This window comes from Uloborus diversus, chromosome 9 (genome assembly GCF_026930045.1).
Source record: "Uloborus diversus isolate 005 chromosome 9, Udiv.v.3.1, whole genome shotgun sequence".
NCBI classification, from domain to species: domain Eukaryota; kingdom Metazoa; phylum Arthropoda; class Arachnida; order Araneae; family Uloboridae; genus Uloborus; species Uloborus diversus.
Window position 1 is genome coordinate 85136338 of NC_072739.1, and position 24572 is coordinate 85160909.

Below are 24572 nucleotides of genomic sequence, written 5' to 3' on the forward strand. Positions count from 1 at the left end.
AAGGAATAGCATTTTTACTATTTGTATCAGAAAGAAAGACCTGGTAAAGGGTTCAAGAAATTAGAAATCATATCAGCATCTAAGATTGCATTTTTTGTGTAGAAAATGTTTCATGTTTCTTAGTTAATTATCAACATTTATAACAATTGAATTATATATATATATATATATATATATATAGGGAAACACAGTACATTTATCGTTCAAATTTTGTGAATAAACAATACAAAAAGCCTAATTTGCTTTGCGTATGTTGTAATTTTTTTTTCTTTTTTTTTTTCAATTTTTGCCAAACTTTCAAGATATACCATTCTTGAGCGTATTTTCATCGTGAAAACATTTTACAAAAGCAACAAAAGCCCCGTTACCGTCGCAAGAGCATTTGCAAAGGGATTTAAAGTGCATTTTGGCCCTAAACGATACAAGTGAATGATAGTGTGATGTGTTAGCCAATAATTTCATCTCAGCCATTCAAAGCAATCCCGAATTTATTTTGATGTGATTTATGCAAGATGGTACTAGACCACATAGCACCTCCAACATGGTCGCTCTGTCCGAAAGAGCACTTTCATGATCGTGTGGTTGCTCTGAGTTATGCAGATCACTCAGAAATGGGCATTAACCGGCCACCTTATTCTCCGGACTTGAATCTGGGACTTTTTTCTTTGGGGAAAACTGGAAGACAAAGTTTATGCAAGCAGTCCCCAGACGATTTTTGAACTGAAGTCTGCGATTCATAGAGAAATGGGTTTGGAATGGGTCGCTGGAATATTTAATTATACAGAACAAAATACATTTTTTTTTTACAATGAACAATTTTAAAGTTACAAGATACACACAAACAGAAACACAGTTCTATAACAAATGAAAAATGACGTTGATTGATACTTAACACATGTGTTATACGTAATAAGGGGAAAAAAATAATGCAAGCTACTCTTAGACTTATTAACAAGAGGATAATTAAATGAAATACAACAGTTTAATTCTTTCCTACTATTGATTATATATATATATATATATATATATATATATATATATATATATATATATATGGTAAGAGTTCCAGTTTAAGATTGCGATTGTTGTTTTTTGTAAACCTATAAATTTCAGCAATCAATACAGCAACAAAAACATTGTAAGGCTTTAGGCTGTACCTTTCTTATAATGTTTCTCTAAATTGTTTCAGAAATAAAACTATTTTTATTTGAAAAACTAACCTATTGTTAACACGAGAAAATGCTCCGGTAGTCGGCCATTGAAATCCAGTGCTCGGCCATGTATGAGCCTAGTAGTCGGCCGTTTCATTTTCATTACTTTTTTGTGGTATGAGTGATTTAATTTAAACACAATTCAATGCGAAACTTGCAGCATAGCATTGTGCTTACAAAATTAATTATTCCAATAATTACAAAGGAATTCCGCATTTTTGATGTCTTCGTGACATCTATGTTTAACCTCAGGTTTAACGCTCATTGAAACCATTTGAGCTAAAGTAACTATTAAAGTATTACCTCTTAATTCCTTACAATGGGAATGGTTATTTATTGCTGATTAAATACTAATTTCAGTCTGATCATTTATTTTATTTTATTCATCAACGCATCATGGTACGATTTAAAAAAAAACCGATAAATTACCATTTGGTAAGGAAAAGTTGAGTATTAGAACTTATATTCTAAACGCAACGACAGACTGAATCTACAACCTGTTTTCAACCCTGTTTTTGAGAATTATTCACTAAAACCAACATTTGAAGCAGTAAAATGATGAAACGACTCTATTAGTCAGCAAAAGTTAAGCCACAAAAATTAAACATTTTCTTTTGAAGAAATAACATTAGAAAGGGAATTGTTACTCAAAACAGCTAAATTGCCCCTGTGTCAATACTTTCTTTCAATTACTATTTTATGAACTTTAGAAAATCCATATTAAGTGCGTAGTCGACTTTTGGGTAGATCAAAAAAACAGTATAGAACCAGTGGTCAATCTGCCATGGCCGACTATTGGAAATGTATAAGAATTCAGTACCCAGTGGTTGGCCACCCGTCTAAAAATAATGGAGTCTAAGAATGAGTTTATTTTTTAATTGAAACGTTACGTTATACAATCCATTAAAACATAAGTAAAAGCAAATTTACAGTAGAATTAAAAAAATAAGGGTACTTAACATTTAAAGATGATGTGTTTTCTTAACGAAAAAAAAAGCAGAATCGCAAACTAGGATGATGGGCACATCATCTTTACTAATAATAAAGCTCAAAGTCTCTCTGTCAGGATGTCTGGATCTCTGTGACGCACATAGCGCCTGGACCGTTCGGCCGACTTTCATGAAATTTGGCACAAAGTTAGTTTGTAGCAAGGGGGTGTGCACCTCGAAGCGATTTTTCGAAAATTCGATTTTGTTCATTTTCTATTTCAATTTTAAGAACATTTTCCGGAGTAAAATTATCGTAAGATGGACGAGTAAATTACGAAATTATCATGACGTGGAATGGGAGAGTGAATGAACATAGCCAACTGGCAAGAAATTCATCATCATTTATTAATAAATATACAGGCGAACCAAATGACCTTTTAATTTTCTACTACCCGCAAAGCTGTGCGGGTACCACTAGTTTAAAATAAAATGCCCCATAATGCCCCATTACTACTTAATAAATAGTAATAACAACTTCACTGTTATTTGATGATAATTGGGGACAATTAAAGGAATGTGGGAATGCGTCATATCCGACTTTGAGTTATACAAATTCCATTTATATGCAGTTTTATATCCCTGTGGCCGACTACTGGAGCACTTACTATATATATATATATATATATATATATATATATATAGTAAAGCTTTTTTATGCGGTATAGAAATAGTCTTTAGAATTAAATAAAAAATTTTATACTTTATTCACTTTACACTTGTTTTTATTCGAACTGTATAATTTATCTATAACTGGAAAAATCGTTTATTGTATGCAGACAATTTTTCTTCTAACCTAATCGTTACATCTGTTTATTTACTCTCAATAATCCAGTGCGATCATTTCAAATATTTGTCCACGGTCGCAAACCTTATTTGCTCTGTGTTAACTACTACATGACCGATTTAGCCTTCTTCTGCTTTGCATATTTTGTGAAACTTAGATATTCGTTGTGTTTTAACTCTTGTATACATAATATTTCAATCGTAATTCAACGCATCCATTAATTAGGAATACAAACTAAAGCTATATCAGTTATGAGTGACAAATTATTGTTTATCTACTTCAGTTAAACGCGGTATACATCTGTTTAATGATCATGCATTGTGGTTCAATTCTAACAATGTAAACAACAACCACACGGTGTAACCCTCTCCCATGGCATCGCTAAGAAGGTTAATGATTACTTTTTCGGCGAATGCATGTAAATATTTAAAAGTGTCATTGATTTCATCTATTTGTACTGTCTGAATATAGATGTCATGCAATGCCAGCTCCCACCAGAGGAAAAAAATCACACTGAGAGCAATGTTTGATAATGTATCCAATTTATGACAATAATAGAGCACTGTAATTTAGTATATTTTAATGAAATGAGTAACAATCCTTACACACACACACACACACATATATATATATATATATATATATATATATATATATATATCGTCGCCTCAGAGCAACAGTAAAATATCCTAGTGTTATTCCTGGGGTTAGATGTAGTATCGGTCTGAGGCGACGAAAAAAAAGCCAATTCACTGATCGAGTAACGCTCTGACGTCATCAACAATGAAACTCGCTTAATGGTGTGCGTGACGGCATTATTTCATTGTTGAAGCACCAAAAGTTCAGTAAGTTACTTTTGGTTTGATAATATATTTTGGCAATGTTTGACATGCAGGGAAATGCTTAATTTTGACAATGCTGAACTGGATCCGGTAACTTGACTGCTTTACTGGCAAGACTTATTTTAGGAGAACGAAGAAACAAAAAATGTTCAACAATGAACGCTATGTATTGAAGTTCAGGGTTCATCCACTGGAGTTAGGGTTAAAATTTCAACTATCAAAATACAGTAAAACCTCTTCGAGTGGCCACCTGTCTTAAGTTTCCACCCCTCTTAACGGTCAACTTTTTGCGGCACTGATTTTTCAGCCCATAGACGCAATGTTCAAAACACCCCTAGCAACGGCCACCCAACCCAAACGGCCGCCGAGTAGGTGCGCGATTTTTCAGGAAAATCTATTCAATTCCTGTATCTAATCTACAGTCTTTCAGTTCAAGTTGGCGAAATCTTACTGGCTGTTAACGAATTCCGATAATTCAGCAGTGAAAATGTAACTCACGCTTATTTTATTAGTTGGTCAGTGTTTAAGAGTGTATGTGTCATCTGGGTTTCATACAACACTGTCGAAGATCATTTTTATAAATCTCGAGCAACATATTGAAGTTCTGAGGAATAAGAGCACGGAAAATCGGCGAATAAAATACAAATACAAAAGTGACGACCAGCAACAGGCTCTGGGCCCAACTAGACTGGTCCTAGTCAATTTACAATCCCCAGTGAAGATCAATGGCCCTCTTAAAACTATCTACTCCCTTGCTCATTACCATCACCGCTTCCGGTAAGCTGTTCCAAGGTTCCACTACCCAGCTAAAATAATAATTTTTCCTAATATTCATGTTAGCCTGAGATTTAAATAGCTTAAAACAATGACCCCTTGTCCTGTTTTCAGTGCTAAACTTCAGCCCCGTAACATCTTTCATTTTAATAAATTTAAACAACTGAATCATGTCCCCTCGGTCTCTTCTTTGCTCAAGACTGTACATTTTTAGCCTTCTAAGCCTGGAATCATAATCTAAGTGAGAAAGTCCATTTATTAGCCCTGTAGCCCGCCTTTGAACCTTTTCCAATACATTAATGTCTTTCTTAAGTTAAGGAGACCAAAACTGAACAGCATACTCCAAATGGGGTCTTACCAAACTTCTAAATAAGGGCAGAAGAACTTCTTTAGATTTGTTTGAAATAGATCTATTGATAAACCCAAGCATCTTATTGGCTTTGTTAGAGATTGGCTTTGTTTAGAATAGCGTACGATTTCGAATTCTTTCCAGCACAATACAGCAATGTGATCTCTTGAATAATTTCAGGTCCGACTGATCGGTTTGCTGCGTGCATTGCCAACGTTTTTAACTGAAATAAATTTTTGTGCCTTTCAAGCACTCTAATTCGGCTTTGTCAGTCAATTTACTAATACGTATTGTAATCGTCAGCAAGCTTAACTTTCAACTGAAGTAATTTTAGGCATGACAGATTGGAGTCATCGGAAATTCGGATGCAATGACAAACAAATTGTTTTGAAATTCACATTTTGAACTGAAAATCGAATTGAAAACCAATTGTCGTAAAGAGTAAAAACTTAAGTCACACATCGTATCCTTTCTTAGAAAAAATGAAACAAATAAAATAATATTTTCCCCTTAGAAAAATCTCAAGCTTCTTTTTACGTGTTAGACTTACTTCACATAATTACGTTGCAACTGTAAGGAAACCCTTTGCAGCGGTCACCCCCTTTGAACGGCCGAAATTTTACGGAACGGTGGGGTGGCCGCTCAGAGAGGTTTCACTGCATCGCTAAATAGGCAGTTGCTTCGTTCATCGTTCAAATTTAGGAGTAATTTTCACCCTTCATAACTGGACAAGCGATTTTCTAGTTTCTGAATAAAACTGAATAAATTAGAAAAGATTACAAATGCATACAATTGAAACGATACAAAAAATAAAGAAATAAATGAATAACAAAGCTTGCAAATCAATAACAATATTGACAGAATAAAACAATTCTAAAATTTGGTGATCATACCAGGGCCGATGAGAGCCTATTTCAGCTTAATCGGTAATTAGAGGCCCAGCCCTTCAGGGAATCCGGTTTAGAGTTGAAGTACAATAAGTTATACGCGTTTTATGGGGGGGGGGGGAGCACGGCAACCAAACTAACAAAGGGCTCGCCTTGGCTCTCGGCAACCCTGCATTGCGCTAAAATCCCAATAATCTGAATATCCCTTTGTCTGCTTCATTTTCAACTGTTACCTTTTGCATAATTTTCTTTGAAACTTGATCATAAAGAAACATTATTTCAAATTATTTCATCATAGCTTGCTGTCAAGTAATAGTAAATTTATTCCCTCCCATTCTTAAGATTTTTCATTTTTACTTATTTATTTATTTTTTGGAAGAGTAGTTATTTTTTTTTTTTTAATCCTAAAATAAGAACAGTCACATAAGAAAATGTTTACTCCATCGCGCCTCGATATTTTTCAGATTCTAACATCGTATTTTAACTAATAATCACAGTATCAATTATGCCTCAAAAAACACTTGAAATAATTGATTTTGTACAAATTAATTTCAGCGATGTGATACTGAGAGAAATCAATTATTTTTAATGAGCAAAAATATAGCAAGGTAATTAAATAAACCTTCGAGTAATTTTTTCCGAAATACCAAATGCAAATTTTTGCCTCACTACACATGAAAAGCCTTTTCAACAAAAACCCAATTCTCCAGATATTATTCATTAATTTTAACATATTTTTAAAACATAAAAATTAATACGACGGCTGCTTTTAAAACCTTTTCTGATCTTAAAAATTTAATTTCCATTTCTGGGATCCTTTTTTCCTTGTAACTACATCGTTTTTATCGATTTCCACAATGGAAGAAAAACAGAAAAAGAAATGGGGGGGAAAGGCTAAAAATTTTAATTAATGAAAAATTATTTTCCTTATTCCTCTGGAAATAACGATTAAGCTTCTGTTTTATTTCCGAGATTTTTTTTCAAACAAAAACCGTAGCTGAACAAATCAAATGAAGGAAATGTCTTGAATTTTCACGAACCTATTTTTTAGAAAAGATATCGTCACGTCTTCTCATTTTTTTTTTCCAATAAAGAACCTTTTTATGAACATAAATTAATAATGATTGCCTGAAAACAAAATGTATTTTACATAATAGAAAAAGATAGCTTAATTTCAACATTTTAAAATTCTCCCTCTCTCCTATATTTAGAATTTAAAGTTTGTGTTAATCTAGAGACTACATATTTGCTTAGTTCACTTTTAGAAAATTTTCTTTTCTTTTCTTTTTTTTTTTTTTTGAAAATGTTTTAAGAGCTTAAAAAAATCGAAGAGATTACGACCTTAAGCGAAATTTCTGATCTGAATTTTGCTCTTAAGATTTCCTTTATTTCATATGAAGGATTACGTTTAACTTTTATTTAATTTGTGGCGTTAAAACTGTCATTTTTATCAAAGATGCGAATTTTTTTTTTCTTTTTTTTCCGGTTGTCAATTTTTTTATGAGAAAGATGAAGTTCATTATAGTTAAATTTTTACATTGAAGAGCGAATACTTTTCGTCCTACTGACATTAGTGGCTTTCTTGCTTTTCACACACACACACATATATATATATATAGATATAGATCTATATATATATATATATATATATATATGGGGAATGTGAAAAATAATATTCTACATTCAACCAGCGCATAATTGCGGCTAAAGCATTAAATGTATTTTAAATATTTGATGTTATGCTTGTATTCCACCTCTAGGCGTGCACAGTAAGTGCAAAATAACAAAATAACGAAATAACAACAAATGGAAAAAACTTTGAACAAGATATGCAAAACCGACAAAATGAACACTACTACATTAAATTTAATGTAGTTGTGTTCATTTTGTCGGTCAAATAAAATGAAGGATATACAAGACGCAAATTGCACCTGTTGAGGGTTTCTGGAGGATCCAAATTCCGCCTATTGTATGTCTGCGGACAGTTCGTATTAATTTTTCAAAAATATCCCATTAATTATTTTTTAAAAAAAGTGTCATTTAATAGGCGTGCACAGAAGTAATGCAGAGTTCACATCGGATTTTTTTCTTTTTTAATATGAAGTAAAAGTAATTAAATTTAGATATGAGGCAGTGAGGAACAAAGGCATGTAACTGAGAAAATTAAAAATTTGGAGATAACCAGTACACAAATGGTGGGTGAACTTCTCCTCTGTATTGGAGCAGGAGATAGTACTAGTAGTCCTGGTAGGCGCTGTTATGCAGCATGAATTAGATAAACTTTTCAATGAAAGCCTACCTAATCTTTAAACGTATTTTATTCAAAACTTGAAAATATCCACTTACATCCCTTTGCTTCTCACTGCCACATATGTGATTTCCGTTCTGCAAACGCTAGTATGACGTTATGTAAAATTCCTTGCACTTTTCAAAATCTCATACTTAAATTTTTAATTTGAAAAAGACACATAACTTTGTTTTGACGTAGTTTAAATCGGAGTTTTTATTAACATCATTGAAATAAGAAAAAAATAGAATAATTCATTTATTTGCTTCTTCAGTATTCTAACTTCGCATTTTAATCATTCACCGCATTTAAGAAGCTGAAAACAAAGACGTGAGTTATTACTTAAAAATTTAAAAACATTTTTTGAAATCTTAATGCAATAGTGTTTAAGGGAAAGAAGTTTTCTTCTGTAATTCTGGGAGTGAAATTTGATGCTGTTCCTAGTTAATAAATAAATATTTAGGCTGTGGTTTTCGAAGTTAAGCTTTTTATTTCCCTGAAACTACAAAGAACACTATTTTGCAAAGGAAGCAGCGCAGCATTTGCTAAAATTCAATTCATTAACTTACTTAGTTACTTCAATTTTTTGCTTGCTTTAATCCTTTAAAATAAATAAAGAGCAAGTTTCCTGAACAATATTTTTTTCCTTTTTGAATGCGCAAAAAGATTTTTATAAATTGAACTCGCATCCTTTGATCTGCATAAAATAAAAGCTTTAATAAGCATAATTCCAGGAAAAAAAATAAAATTAAGTTTAAAAGAGAGAAAACTTTTACCACAACAAAAAAAAAACTTTTCCTACTAATTTAAATATTTTTGTTCTTTGGTAAAAGTTTTATGAATATGAAATATGAAAATAAATTTACCACAATAAAGAAAATTTTTAATGTCATCGAAATAGATTCAGATCTGCAAGTTAAGTGGCTGTTCATATAACTGATGCCACCCATTTTTTCAACAAATTTACATCCCCTCCTCTATTGTTTTGTCACATCGCCTTACCCCCACTGTAAAACAAAATGTGTTGGGTTACCAATATTAATGGGTGTAATGTTACACGAATTATGAAGTGTGAAGCATTATTGTTTAAAAAACTCAAATATAGTTTCAGTAGAATTCGAAGCGCATGCGTAAAGATCAGAATCGGCGCAGAGCAAGTAAACTTTTATTTGCTTAACTAAAACCGCCCTTGGTGACGTTCAAAGCGGCCTTCTCTGTGAGATTCGCGTCGCGTATTCGAACGCCACTCAGGTCACTTCCTCGCTTAATGCAATAAAAATGTCTTGTTTGTACGTTAAAGTAAATAAATAGTTGGTGTATATTGGTTGTTAAAAAGCATGAGTTTTATAAATCGTTCAAGAAAATCAAATGAAAGCTCAATTTTTACAAATTTGTAACCTTTCAAGCAATTTCTCTGTAAGTATACAGAAAATACTGGTAAAACCTTACGCAGAAATTAGTGAGACATTACGCTATAATTACATTACCATGGTATAACCTTCCGCAAGCGGTTTGTAACTTTACACCAGTTATATCAGTTAAATTACTCGAGAGTAGTGGAGGCAGCTGAGCTGCCACCGATTTTATGGAGTAAGGTTGCACAAAATTTTTTACAGCGCCCTCTCCTTCTTTTGTCACATGTCACTAATAAGCATATTATATTATGTTCATTAGCATATATATATATATATATATATATATATATATATATATATATATGCTAATAAGCATATTGTACTAAGAAATGTGTGAGGTCAGGCGTGTCATTACCCCCCCCCCCTTCCCCTTGTCACAAACTATTGCGATTTCACGAATACTACTCCCCTCTAAGGGTAACGAATAATCGTAATTCATTTGCGGAGGGACCCTAAATGAAAAATCAATTATACCCAATTTGATGGTATATTCATTCATTTTTAGTGATTTGGGAGACCGTCACGGCTAAGTGACAGTAACGCCACTGCGAGTTGCAATGGTCACTAACTATAAAGTGACTAAATTGTTGCATCTCGCAGGAGTCATGCGGGGACACATTTGTGACACGCTTCCTGTGCACAATAAAATCCTCTACATCAAGTTTTGAATCCATAAAACTTACCTCCAAACTGAACAGAGTTGGGGTTTCATAAATAATGAGTTAGTCTGCAAAATGAAAACTGAAAAAGAAGGACAAAAACACTCGGAAACAACTATCTTTGCGAGGAAATTATAAATAAAGCATGTAGTATGAAATTAAGAAAGCATTTGATTGGTTAGGGAACATGAAAAAATAATTTCATGTCCCATATTCATTATTTATATTTTATCCATTATTTATTTATATTTTATTTATTATTTAATATTAACAGTTGCTTCCCAATGCTGTTAAAGCTAAACCGAGCAGAGTCAACTATAGTTGGCTCGTGTGTAGAACGAACGCTTGGTAATGTTCTCTTAGTTGATTCAACTTATCGGGATGAAAGCGGTAGAGGTAGGGGAGACCGGGGCAAGATGACGAATACCTTAATTTTTCCGTTTTCCAGAAGGTAACAGTATCAACTGGATACCACTGGCTCTCCTATCCGCTGTTAGCTCAGAAATAGTATAAAGACGTTGAAATCGCCATATTTGTGTTAATTCTGAAGCTCTGATTGTTTATAGTTGTCACGATATAACTTTTGTGCATATGTAAATAAGCTCTGCTATAGATACAGATAAGATTTCTCGTGTTACTTTAGTATTTATGAGTAACTTAGTTTAAATACTACCTATTACCATGAATAAATGTCAATAATCGCCATCCTTTGTGGCAATAGAGACGAATCCGTTCAAACAGGCAGTCCGGGCCACGATGACGGGCCGAAACGCGGGGCAAGATGACGAGCTCGTTGGTGATGAAACTGAGAATAATAGTGCTAATACTCAGGCCTTGATAGTAGAAAAGCAACATATAAACCCTCCAGATGAAGCAGAACTTACGGCAATTGCTGATTCCGTTGCACCAAAGAAGCCTGTTAGTGTTTCTGATTTCAATGTATTGCCTAAAGCAACACAATAAGAGAAAAAAAAGAAAAGGCAGAAAACTGAGCTCAAACATTCTTACAAGCACACCCATCAGAGAAATGTCAGAACAAAGAGCAAAACGGAAGAAAAAAAAAATAGATTATTAAAAATTAAAAAAAAAAAAAAAAAAAAAAAAAAAAAACAGGGAAAATAATCCCGCGAAGCTAAAAAGGGAGTAAAAACAACTCGAACTAAGTTCCTCTCTATACAATCTATGCCAAGCAATCCAGTTGCTTCAACTTCAAAGGATGGTGTTATAATATGCCCTGCTTGTCCAGAGGAATATTGTGATCATCCAACAGATGAATGGATCCAGTGATGTAAAAGCCAAGAGTGGTGGCATGACGAATGTTCCAGTTAAGAAAATGGCATTTTTATTTGTGCCCATTGTTTGCTGCACATCTTAATACTTCAACATTACGCTGCAATGTATTACGCTTAATTTGATTCTTTGTAAGATGTGAAAACATAGTTATCATTTGTTAAACTAGATAACATATTCAAATCATAAACTATGTCCAACCTTTTTCAATGTTGTCATCTTGCCCCAACGTCAAAGTCATCTTGCCCCAGTACTGGGGCAAGATGACGATTTGTTAAGGTTATGAAAAACTAAAAATATCCCTCATTATTTTTATCTTAAAAACTAAATGGTAATATATTCAATGCTACAAAGGATTACTGTTACAGCTCATGTAAAATTAATTTTACTATCCTCAAAAATAAATTAATAAACAACGAAAATTGTTAACATAGTCATCTTGCCCCGATCTCCCCTACATGTGCCTGGAGAGCTTGGCGCGTTTACTATCCTATGAAGGCTGCGAGGCGGTTCCATCACTTTTCTAATAACCACCCGTTCTAAAGTTGATTCAAGTGAGGCTGCGTTCGGAAACAGTTCACCAATTAACACCGCGTGGCTGCAGTTATGACGTCACAGGTATTTTTCTGGTGAGACAAGTAGAACATCTTTGTTACCGAGCACTTGTGGTTACAGCGTGAGAGTGCAAAACTTGAAACATGACCGGATTGGCCAGAAAATACCATGTAATCTCGCTAACTACGTCAAGACTGGTGAGAGATGGGTGGTGAGAAAGGTTGCAACCGGGGCCACCGCCAGAAAATGACCGCAAATATTTCCAAATGCTCGTAGGTGACGTTAAAGAACAGTTGCTGGCCGTTTCCGAACGCTTGCGGTGGCATCGGTGCGACCGTTCCCTGTTTCCGAACGTATTCTATGTTGCCTCTTGTGTAAGAAACCTAACAGTTTGTAAGAATGGTCAGTTTTTATTTTTTCCTCTACTCTATGTTTTGAAGTTTATGTAATTTCAAAAGGATAATCATAATCCCTACCTATTTCTAATAATAAATTATGTGATTATTTTGTCGATAAGAAGTAATTAGAAACGCTGTATTAAGGTTTGTTTTCTGCGAGAATATTTCCTTCTATTCAATATGTATTGCTGAAAATACGGTAAAATAAGAAAACACTTCAAAATTTATTCTTTTCAAGAAATTCAAAACAGCTTCTTTGAAATTTGTGCTTCGAAGAATTTAAATGAAATAAATTATAGGACTCCCAAGGTACAAAAGTATTAATGTAATGCTATACACTCTGCATTAATTTTTGAGTTTTACTTCTGCTTTCTTCAAAATCATTTCCATAAGTTCAAGAATATTTGCCGAAAATAATGCAAAATGCATGTTATTTCGTAATTTAACTTTTATGAAATTGAAAACCGTTTCTTATAACCATATTTTCTGAATATTTAAAGGGAATAGTACGAGTTTTTCTGCTCAAAAATTGAAAACAGTTTTCTTATGAACACATTTTCTAAACACCTAAAATAAAATGTTCGACTATTTTCAGATTCAAAAACTGAAGTTTTTTTCTTCTTCAATTATTACATTTTCGAAATACTTGAATAAAATAGTTTATGTAACTGTTTTTAATTTGAGAAATTGATTTTAAAAAAGGTCTAATACTTTCTTTTTTTTTCAAATATACGTATTTTTAAATAGATTAAAATAAATGGATATTTTTAAACTCAAAAACTAAAACAGACATTTTTTTATTTGCAATTAAATTTTTAAATACTTAAATAGATTCAATTAGTGCACGGTGGTATAAATTAAATCTTTGTTTAAACCTCTTTGTAGGGGAAACTTCTTGGCTAATTTCACCCTAAATTTAGACACGTACTCTCCTAAGTATGAATTTGGTTTTCGAAAGAATATTTCTTCATATTTCGGCCACTGGGAGAGAATATGGATCTGCGAAGCATGTAATTTACATTTGGAGCTTTTGCTCATCATGACCATTAAAAAGGACCGCGTACTATGAGTCTCACATATGGTTTCCTATCCAGCTCCAATCTCGATCCCGCGGGATTTCGGGATTGTAAGGAGCCAAGGGATTGACTTAATTCTTCTGAAAGTTAAATTTTTGTGTCAAATAGAAAAAAGTTGAGCGTTTTGGGACTGCTTTTGTTACAAAAAATTAGCATTTATCTCGAGTTCCGCACACCAATTGTAGAGTATTACAAAGTCACATCTCAATGGGGTCGTTTCCAAAATTTTAAAAGTATTTTTTTCGGAAAGAGCATGCTTAAAAACATAGGATCTGACCATTTTTTTTAAATAATTTAAGTTTGATATTTTTAAAAAATTACTTAAATCGGCGCGCTTTCAATGTTTATGTTTCTGTCCTATGACATCACAAATGATAAAATGCCATTCTGTGTTGACATTCACAGAGCAAAATATTTAATTCGCATCTTTACTCACGTGTATTGGCAACGATATGGTTGATAGCAAGCGCAGAGCGCAATTTTAATTCGCTGCTTGATTATCATAACGTGGAAACGCTGTAGAAAGATGCGCCAAAGAGCATCATTTGTGACGTCATCCAGACCACGCCTTGTTTGAAAAATCGGACATTTTAAAAAATTAATTAAAAAATAACTGTTGGGAAAATGAGAGAATTTTTTGGGTCCATGTCTTTTTTTTTTCTTTCTTTTTGCTTATTCTATCAATTTCAGTGACTAAAAATAGTACTTTTTACTGAAGGAAACAACCCCATTAGCGACTATCGTTTGGTACGTAAAAGTGTGCTTTAAAGAGTGCAATGCGTCTTAACGAAGCACCGCTCTTGTGGAATGAGGAAAGGTTTTTGCGCAAAATATAATGGGCTTGATGAAAACGCGTGATAAGGCTAAACTGCAGTTGGTTTACTGAAATAAAATAATTGTGGACATTGAGCAAAAGATCTTTGTAAACTTTACCACCTTCCAAAATAAATGTCTCTTTTCTTATGGGGGTCATGTTAGGGGTTTTTGCTCAACAACTTCAAATTTCGAATAAAAACGATGTCTGTGATTTGTGTATTACCCTATCCAATTTAACTTGGTTGTTTGGTTCGGGTTTTTTGGCTCAAGGGCCTTAACAGGTTATACTGCGCCAAACGATTGTTAAATAAGGGGGGAAAGAGCCATAAAAGTAAGTCCTATTAATAAAAGGCAAAAAACATAAAACTTGTAGAATTTTGAAAAAAAAAAAAAAAAGCCAAAATAAACGCATAAGCGAAGTTTTAAACTTTGAACGACGAGCCGAAAGGAATAACTGAGAAACAATTTTGATTAATACAAAAAATGTAAACAACAAAACAAAGACAAGACAGAAACAAGGACAAAAGAACGAACATTAATCAGCGACAAAAAACCGATCTCCTGAAGGAATGGAAACAATTTATGAATTATCCCCAAGCAGTTCCTTCAAAGATGGATGGAACTGAATGAAGAATTTGTAACGAATATGACTGAAATTAGGACACTCGGAGAGGATATGCAACACTGTCTGATTGACATTGCATGTGTTGCATATTCACTTGCCTTGTTGCTTCATTAACGTTGGTCATTGCATCAATGCATTTGATTCATTACAGCAGGCTGAACGATTTTTAAGTTGCAGTCTCAGTAAAAGTTTTTGAATTACTTCGCTAATTTTACCTCCACTTTAAAGAGAAAATAAAAAACTTGACAGTTAAATGTACTGCACTGTCATGCGAGTGTCAGTCTAGTGTTTCATCTAAGTTTCTGTCACCTCTTTTCGAGACATGCCGAGTATTCCACATTGCTCAGCAAATTCATCCAACAAAATTTTCAAGGTACCACGCACATTTATAACAGCTTCACGGTGACTAAGACATCGGAAGACACTTTCTACAGGCAAGAGAGCATAAGTAAAATATGTCAGGTTTTTCATTGCTTTCTTCATCGGAAAAAAAATCTTTTATAAGTTAAAGATTATGAGCTCATCCTTTAAGTTTACAGAAGCGTTCAAACATTGCATTCAGGCTATTCCATTGGATTTTGCACTCTGTCATACAGTTTCTCAATTTCTTCTAAAGCCCAATTTTCAGGAAATGAATAGTTAAGGATGGTTTTTGAAAAGGTTTATATTTTTTACGCATTTTCACAATCGCTGAACGCACGAACGCTGAAACTTCAAATGAGAATACCGATTCATTCTCAGAAAAATATACTCTATTTATTGTTTTCATGAAAGGTAAATTCACCGTTCATAATATGAATTTTTCTTGCTCTTTTTGCAGATGGACAGGAAATTTCAGATGATACTTGTAAAAATATTCGTTTTATGGGCGGCAAAAGTTGGAAAGCGTTTGCATGTAAAATCTTTGCTTGATTAAAAATCCCGCGAGATTACTCCCGCTAAATATCATGCGGGATCCCAAGGGATTCGGGATCGGGATTGTGATATTGGAAACCCTAGCCTCGCCTCTGTTATATTATGAGAACAACAATTATCTACCTCATGGCCAGACTAAGATAAATCCAGAAATGGCGATATTCAGGTCATTACTGTATCGTGTGTCGATTCTTCTTTTGCATCGAGCCAACGTAATGTACACGATAGAAGTGAAAATACATTTCAGTTACTCATCAATCACTGTTGAATAGCGTAGACTGTGTCACATAATACATTTACATAAGTACATACACAAAAGTTTATACATGTGGGTCACTGTGCTTTATCTTCTTCGTTCTTAAGAAGAGAAATTACTGTTTTCATACATATACTAATATTGCTTCTCAGCGCTATGTGATTGACAATCACAGCGAGTCAATCGGTAGAGTGTTAAGCTTCGGACCCATCGTACTCCGGATCGAGTCCCAGTCAAAACGTTTGAGGCACATTTAGATTATAAACAGCGAGAAAGCCAAACAATACTCGATATGCATTGGTTATACACGCGTGTTTCAACGGATGCTCTGTTGATATCCAACAGCTGTACTCAACATAGTACTCGCAACCACTAACAACGAGGAAGAAAGAAAGCAGGAAGAGCGCATGTGCGACTCATCGTCATACAAAACAAACACGTCACTTCTGTCCCCACATAAAAGTTTTCCGATCAGAACTTTAAAGCCCTCACATAAAAAGATTTATTTCAAAAAAAAATATATGATAACCAGTGTTATATAAGTGAGATCCCAACCTTTATTTGCACCAGACAAAAGTTTTCAAGCTCTCTTGAAAAAATTAGTGATAATGTGGCATACTTTTAGTCTGACTTGGAGGTCCAGAATTTATTTATTATCGTATAAGACAATTCAAGAAGGATTTTTCTCACAGAGAGCTGAAAATTATGTTCAGGTCTAAGGTCAAGAATTGAACTCGGTACCTCCATTACAACGTTCACATGTGTATTGGAGCTGATGCTTCTGATCGCGCGACCACACAGACCTTTGGAGAGGTGCACCCATTAGCATGAGGAAATGGAAAACATAAAAAAAAGGTATTTTAAAGTATGACTTTTATTTCAATTTCACGAAATTTCGACAAATTGGACAGCAGCTAAAAAAGGATTTGTGCCGTTATTTTACTGCTGTCATATACAGATCCACTCTAACATCACACGTGCTATTGGGTCTGTTCAATGCCGTCTTGGTCTTGAAGTTTTGTTCAACACTTATAATATTTTGTAGCAGCGTATAAAGCCCTGGTTTCACAGAAGAGAATCACCGATCTTCGACTTCGCTCCTCACCGTGACGCTGAAATCAAAGTCAAGTGGATTCCTGTCGTGATTATTCACGACGTCGATTTAGCTCGGGCGCGCATGCGCAGAAGAATCAAGTTTTCGCCTCGGTGAGGAGCGACGCCGACGTTCGACGTGTTCGCTCCTAGGAAACCAAGGCTTAAGTCGTTTTACTAAGAGGTAGAACAAAAGCTCCCAAATTATGTATTCTAAAGCAGATCAGCTTGAAACGTTTTCTTTGTAGCAAACGTAGCAATTCTAATGTTCCTTTCATTCACTGATTCTATTAGTTTAAGGAAACCGAAGCTTTGGTTATTTTGGATTGAATTTATGTCAGCACGCGTAATACAAAAACATTTCTTGCCGAAAAGTGATAGCTAGCATTCTCCATTCGAATTCGGCTGCACAACGGATTGTCAAATGGCAACCAATCAAAAAACCGCTACGTGCTGCCGAAGTTGAAGCAACCATGTGCTTTCTCTATTAAATATCTGCTTTAAGAACAGTACGCGTCTTGCTGAAGTCAATTTCATGGCGGAGGATAGTTTGGTGAAGAAATGCTACATAATTTCCAATATAGGTAGAAGATATTGCATATGTTTTAAAACTTATGTAAACTTTTTGCTTCGCAGTGTTATTCTCCCCTCCCCCCACAAACAAACACCTATCCCTATTTAGAAAGCGTAACCGTATGTTCCAAACACAAACATTAAATATACAAAGTTTGGGTAACATCTCTTCAAGCATATTTCACGAATTGAAAATTGGAAATTGCTGCAAAATTTCACTCGAGCGTATTTTCGCACTTCATATTTTCAATAAAAATTTAGCAGCGTGGAAAATGGAGGGGGGGGGGGGGGGCAATTGTGCAATTTACAAAATATTGCATTTAAATCTTCTTCTTTTATTATTCAAGTTCAAATATTAAACATTTTAAATGCTAAAAATCGATATAGTAAGCGTCTCTTCTTTTCCTACTATATTCCACTTCATACTTTGAAAACTAGTTCTTAAAGAAATCAATCGCTATTATGATCTTTACTGTTTGCATAAATTTCACTCCTCTAAAAGACTCCTCTTGAAAATGTCGAAGGAGTATTTTCACGCCTTAAAAAATAATTAAATCCTCATGTATATATAATAGCCAAAATCACTGATCGAGTAACGCTCTAACGCCACAAATAGTGAAAGTCGCGCCATAGCATGTGTGACGACATTATTTCATTGTTGAAGCCTCAAAAATTCAGTAAGGTATTTCTCATTTGATGACCTTTTTTTTTTTTTTGGTAATATTTGACATGAAAGGAAACGTTTTATTTTGACGAGGCTAAACTGGATCCGGTAACTTAACTGTTTTACTGGTAAGACTCATTTTAGGAGAATAAAGAAACGAAAAAGTGGTCAAATGCTATCTAATATAATTTAGGGTTAATCCACTAAAGTCGGGGTTAAAATTTCAACCATCAAAATATAACCAAACACGCAATTTCTTCGTTAAAATGTAAAAGCACTTTTCACCCGCCCTAGCTTGACGAGCATTTAAAAGAACCTTACTTTTTGCGAGCAAATATAGCTTGTACCCTAGCTATATCACTGATTGCAATATAATGACTATTTCTTACAAGATATTTATCGGAGCATTATTCAACATTAAAATATGGAAAAAATAAGCATCAGCTAAATAGCTTGCAGAAAATTAATCCGAGAACGTCCACGTGAATCTAAATTAACCGCTAGGCAGCGCGATATAAATAACGCTGAGATTTATTCCCCAATAAAATATGCTTTGTTTTCGTTATGAGCTCGAGAATCAGAAGTCTTTCTTCCCGCCGCATTTTTCAGAAAATGCACTTTAAACTGCCTCATACAATACAAAATGAGGTTCATTGTTGGAAAAGACTCGTAACAAAATAGCTGGAAAACTTCTATGGAGAAATTTCATTTCCCTACCCATCAAGTCATCTATCATCCAAAAATAGAACTTTTCTGCATTGCCTTTTTAGATCGTCACAATAGAGAGGAGGAAAAAAGATGCTTTTTTTTTATTTTGATGAACGCTTTTATACCCTCTGATACCAATCGCTTTGTCATAAATATTTTTTAAGAAGTGTGTACTTTGTTTCAAATTTTTAAACTGAATTGTATTTATTTATCTCATTTACTTTGGTCCCAGCGTAGATGAAATCTTGAGTGCGTAATAAAGTCTGAAAAAGACTTTTTTGCTTTAGAAATATTGTCTTTGACAGACCTATAGCACTCATTTCCTATCATTTAAATTTTTATTAGCTTTAAATACAGGAGGAGTACGAATGATGTTCCCAATTTCAGAAAATTATATTTTCGGAGCTACTGCACGTATTACAATAAGTGATACAGTCTGACAACCAATAATACGAAAAGACAGGAATCCAGTTTAATTAAACATGCATTTGCCTATTCTGATCGGAAAAAATAGCATGACACTGTCTAACTACGGATTGTATGGAAAGGCAAACATCCGGTTTACACGCGGAAATGGAAGCATCTATTAGTTTTGAGGGATGTCAGATTTTACAGATGTATGTTAGGCTCTAAATTAAGTAGAGTGTCATTCAAATGAGCGGAATACGCGCATAAAATTTTTATTTTTCCCCTCATTCATATGGAGTCGCCTTAACTGGATGTTTGCCAATTCCATACAATCCGTGGTCAAACAGTAAAAGTAAAATATAACAGCTAAGATAAACGCATCAGTAGTGGCCGGTGCTTCAGTAATGGCCACTTAAAGGTTTATATTTGAAAAAAATAGGATTCCAGGTCTCCCAATGTATTCAAAAGTGCATCAAACGCACGTTTGAATCCATTGGGAAACCTGGAATCCTATTTTTCAAATACAAAGCTCGAAGTGGCCATTACTGGTGTGTTTACCTTATTTTGTAGTTTAAGCTATTTTCTGTTACTGATTTAATAAAAATTAATAATAGTTCTCGCGTTTAGAATCAAATCTAACTGAATCTATGAATTTTCAAGAATTTGCTCTTTTGTAATTTGATTCTTCTTGGTCGATACTTAAGAGGCAGTATCTGCAGAAATGAGTTTTTGAGGTATTTGAATAAACGCGTTTTGGATTCCATACTAATAATAGGGAAATGTAGGAACTAGGCGTTTTCTTTTTTTTTTCCCCAGTGGAAACCAAATAAGCAGCTTGTTCATTGAAGCTAACGTAAAATAGGCAAAAAGACAAAAAAAAAAGTTTAAAAATGAAAAATTTTGTTACTGCTATTTACCTATCCATGGCAGTATAACGCTACGCAGCGACTTAGAACGAATCCCTCTCAATCAAGACGAAAACCGCTGACAAAAACCGGTTTTATTTTAAAACCAGCTCAGTTCTTGCTTCTACTGAACAGTCTCGGTCAGGCCTGGATTTACGTATCAGTTAAGCAAGCTATAGCCCCGCTTTGTTGGGGGCCCCCAACTCCCAGAATTTAGCATGATTCGTTCAAAAAAAAAAAGGAAAAGTACTTCAAAAAATTATTTTCTAGTGCTTGAAAACCTTAAAAATTTGGACGTGTGACTACAAACTACAAACCACAAATGAAAGGGGGGGTAGGGAGAAGGAATGCCAATATATGTCAAATTCAGCTCCTTGCTACATCCTGCACCAAAACTGGAAGAACCATGGTTCTCCCATTTCTGAAACATATTAGAAATTTTTGTGACTCACATGTTTCATATCTTGCTATTTATATAATTCTGAATGCAGTATTTTGGAAATTCTTTTGTTATTGCTTGCTTTTATCTTACTTCTATATATTGTCAATCTATTTAGCACGAAAAAAAGTACACTACCTCTATTCCTTTTCGTTTTCTTCCCCACTTGCAACTGAAGAAAAGTTGTTGTCATGAGAAATCTATAGTTTTTTTTTCTTTCAACTTTAAGGGGGTCCGGGACACAAAAATCCTCAAATTTTGCAATTTTTTTTTATAATTTGAAAAATTGCTCCGTTTTTTTTCTGCTTAAGAGGACGTTTGAATCTTGTTTCTACCTTAAATAGAACGAAAGTTACAGTTATTTTTGTTGCATGCATCTAACGAATGTGTACATAACTTTAAAACTTTAAACGCGTTTTTCTCCATGATGCAATTTTTCCCGATTTCTTGCATTCAAACTCTTATAAGTCAGGAACCGATAGAGATAAAGTAATGAAACTTGGAGCATATCTTTTTCAAGCAATTTACTTTAATTTTTATTCGGCGAATTTGAAAAAAACGTTTACAGCAAAAATTATGATTTTTTTTTTTAAAGTATCTTTGAATTTTTCGAAATTTTTCTTCAAATATTTTTTTATTGAATCAATATTTTTAAAATCGCCGAATAAAAATTAAAGCTTAGATATTTGTGCATACTTTTTTGAAAAAAAATTGAAAATTGACCAACAATATTTTTAGTTATAGCAATTTAAAGCAACCCCATTTTTTTGAAAAAAAACTAATTAAATTTAAATAAAAAAATATTTTTTTTTCATATTTATGTTATGATTTTGCTTATTAAATAAATGATGAATCAGTTCAAAAAATTTCAAAACTCTAAAGTACATAATTAAAAAAATTTCAAAATGTGTCCCGAACCCCCTTAAAATAGCTGTTTCTTACAAAATTAGAACAGGGCGTAAAAATGTACAATCAAGTGCTAAAATATCAAAAACTGTAAAGTACAAATGAAATGCGTTAAATAATTTAAATTTTTCCAGAGTCCTTGAAAATAATTAGATAAGTCTTGAAAATCCTAAGCAAAATAGGCTCCAATTTTATTTCTTAACCTGTGTATAAATTATGAATTGTTCAAATGGGCAGAATGTTTCTCTTGTTACCCATTTTCTAAATCTTTACACCATTTCTTTTAAAGCATTTTTTACTATTGATCATTTTATATTAAATTCATTGTTGTATTTGTTGGTTGGTTTGGGGGATGGTTAAAAACTAATTGTACCGAAAGCCAATGTCATCAAGTAGCAATGCATAGTCTTTTCTCTTCCCGCGCTTTTTCTCTGTCACTTGCTGTCATTGATTTCTCGAATCAAAAGCAATTTTTACTGTGTATTATCTTAATTTGCGAAAGAGTATATAGCTTTAAAAAAGTTTTATTTGCGTATTTCTGTCCTGATATTTTTGTAATTCCAATCTATATATATAAAAATGAATGTTTGTCTGTGTGTCATCCATGAACTCAAAAACTACCCGGCAGATTTGGCTGAAACTTTCACCGTTTGTTATTTTTGGTACTGGGAATGTTTATAGACCAGTTCGAAAAAAATCCGATCGATAGTTCCTTTTTTATTCCAATTTAAGTAACAATCCATTGGATAAATACGAATAAAATTATCGGCTGCAGAAATTAATTCGCGTGAAAGATCTCATTGATAAGAAGTTAGCTGTTGCCATTTTTCTTGAGTTTGAACAAATAAATTCTTTCTTTATTGTTTTATGGCTTTTCATGCAACGGGGGGATTTAAAACTTTTTCTATTTGATATTTTTAGCGATTGATTGATCTTGCAAACTGCGTGAGTACAAAATTTGAGTATAGTCACGGCTTCACTTGATACCTGGACCGATTATTATGAAAATTGCTATATATGTGTATTTTGTTTTTATATATATGTATATATGTATGCTCATTGTAGCCACTCGCCACCAGGTGGTACTGCAGAGTAGCATTTTCTGCCCCGTTCAACCGATTGTCATGAAAATCAGTATAATGATGTATTTTTTTTTTGCTGGTGTAGCAACACGCGTCGGGTACAGCTAGTTACATCTTATAAAATTCTGCATTTTGAAGCCTTTTATCTATTTTTCAAAATTTCCTCCGGGGGAGAAACCCCCAGACTCCCTATACCTATAATTGGGGATATTCTATACTCCACTTAAAGGGGAATCCTGGATCATTCTTTTGATATCATTCCCCCTCTTTAGGTCAATCCAAAAAGGACAGCAGGGGAAAAACTATTTAAAAAAACGATCAGAAAAAGGGAAAATATTGCTGTATGTATCAAAGGACTAACACAGTAAAAGGAGGGGGGGTTAAAAATGCCTCTTACACCACCGAGAGAAGCTTTTTTCAAACTACAACAGGGGCCCCCTACCTGAAATAGCTTAGGGCCTGTTAAATCTAAATCCCACCCTGGTCTCAGTGAAAACGAACGGATGAGTTCAACATCATTATTACAAAAAATTGCGTCATCAACTCATATTTTTGATTTTACAGCCTAATACATGCTTTAAAATTGAGATATCAGATGAATTTCATTGAAATTGTTGAATAATTTTTTTAAAGGCCGATTTACTTCAAAACAAGCTTAATTCAAATTATTTTTATCTGTAAATAAGAAGGCAATGCGGTTAATTTTGAAAGGAAAGCAAAAAAGGAAGTCGTACACCAAAAGTTATTCAAACGAAAACTAATTTTGGGGGGAAATTAAGTGAGCAGAGTGACATGTGTTTTGCCTCTCTTGTACTTTTATAAGCATTGAGCTGGTTTTGATATTAACCGTCTTGTGATTTTTTTAATGCTTAGTTGTTTAAAAAATAATATTAAATATAAAAGTTACAGACGATAATCATCTGATTTAAATCGAATGGTTTTCCTCTGATTATAAAAGTTTTGACGAGAAAAATCAAAAATAAAGTTTTTTTGGCGGATTGAATTTAAACTTACCAGAAATAACTTTTTTTTAACTAAAAATCGATGCCTACAAATCTGTCCTTTTTCAAAGGTTAAATGCGAACGTTTTTTGAAGCTTCTGACAGCAACGATAACCACTTCACACTTTTTTTCTTCCTTTCTTTAGGGTTGCGAGTTTTGCTGCAGAATGAATTAAATCAAGATATCATAACGCATTTGGGGACACGCTACGAAATTGTGCATCCTTTGCAAATAAGATCGGACTGGGAAAAAGGACTTTCAACCAAACTACCAAGTAATGGTGAATCAGTAAGTTTTATTATCTCTATATTTAAAAAAAAGTTCCGTCAAATTGTTATTTGTGTGTGTCAGTGGCGTACCTATGAGGTGCAGTGACGCTGGTGAACTTTAGAGACGACGACCCCCCCCCCCCTCCCTCGCATCATTTCATAAAAATTCAATAAAATTTATAACATAAACAGCTCTTATTCATACATTGAGATTGTTTGTTCTTGAATCAAAGACAGAGTACATTTTTCAGCTTTATAGAAAGCAATGCTTTTTTTTTCAAAAGGTCATTAATTTTGAGTTAATTGTTTAAAAACATTAGAAAAGTATATAAAATAAACAATTTTAATTTACATATTTACTAAAAACAAAAACAAAAAAGAACTTAAAGAGAAATG

General features: G+C 33.6%; 1 protein-coding gene across 2 annotated transcripts in view; it reads left to right on the plus strand.

Moving 5' to 3' along the window:
• LOC129229363 (zinc metalloproteinase-disintegrin-like EoMP06) overlaps window positions 1-24572 on the plus strand; it is a 132931-nt gene that overhangs the window by 26110 nt on the left and 82249 nt on the right. For both annotated transcript variants that reach the window (XM_054863654.1, XM_054863653.1), the window contains exon 2: window positions 24053-24195. In XM_054863654.1, the coding sequence (XP_054719629.1) occupies window positions 24053-24195 (143 nt within the window). The remainder of the gene's footprint in view (window positions 1-24052; window positions 24196-24572) is intronic.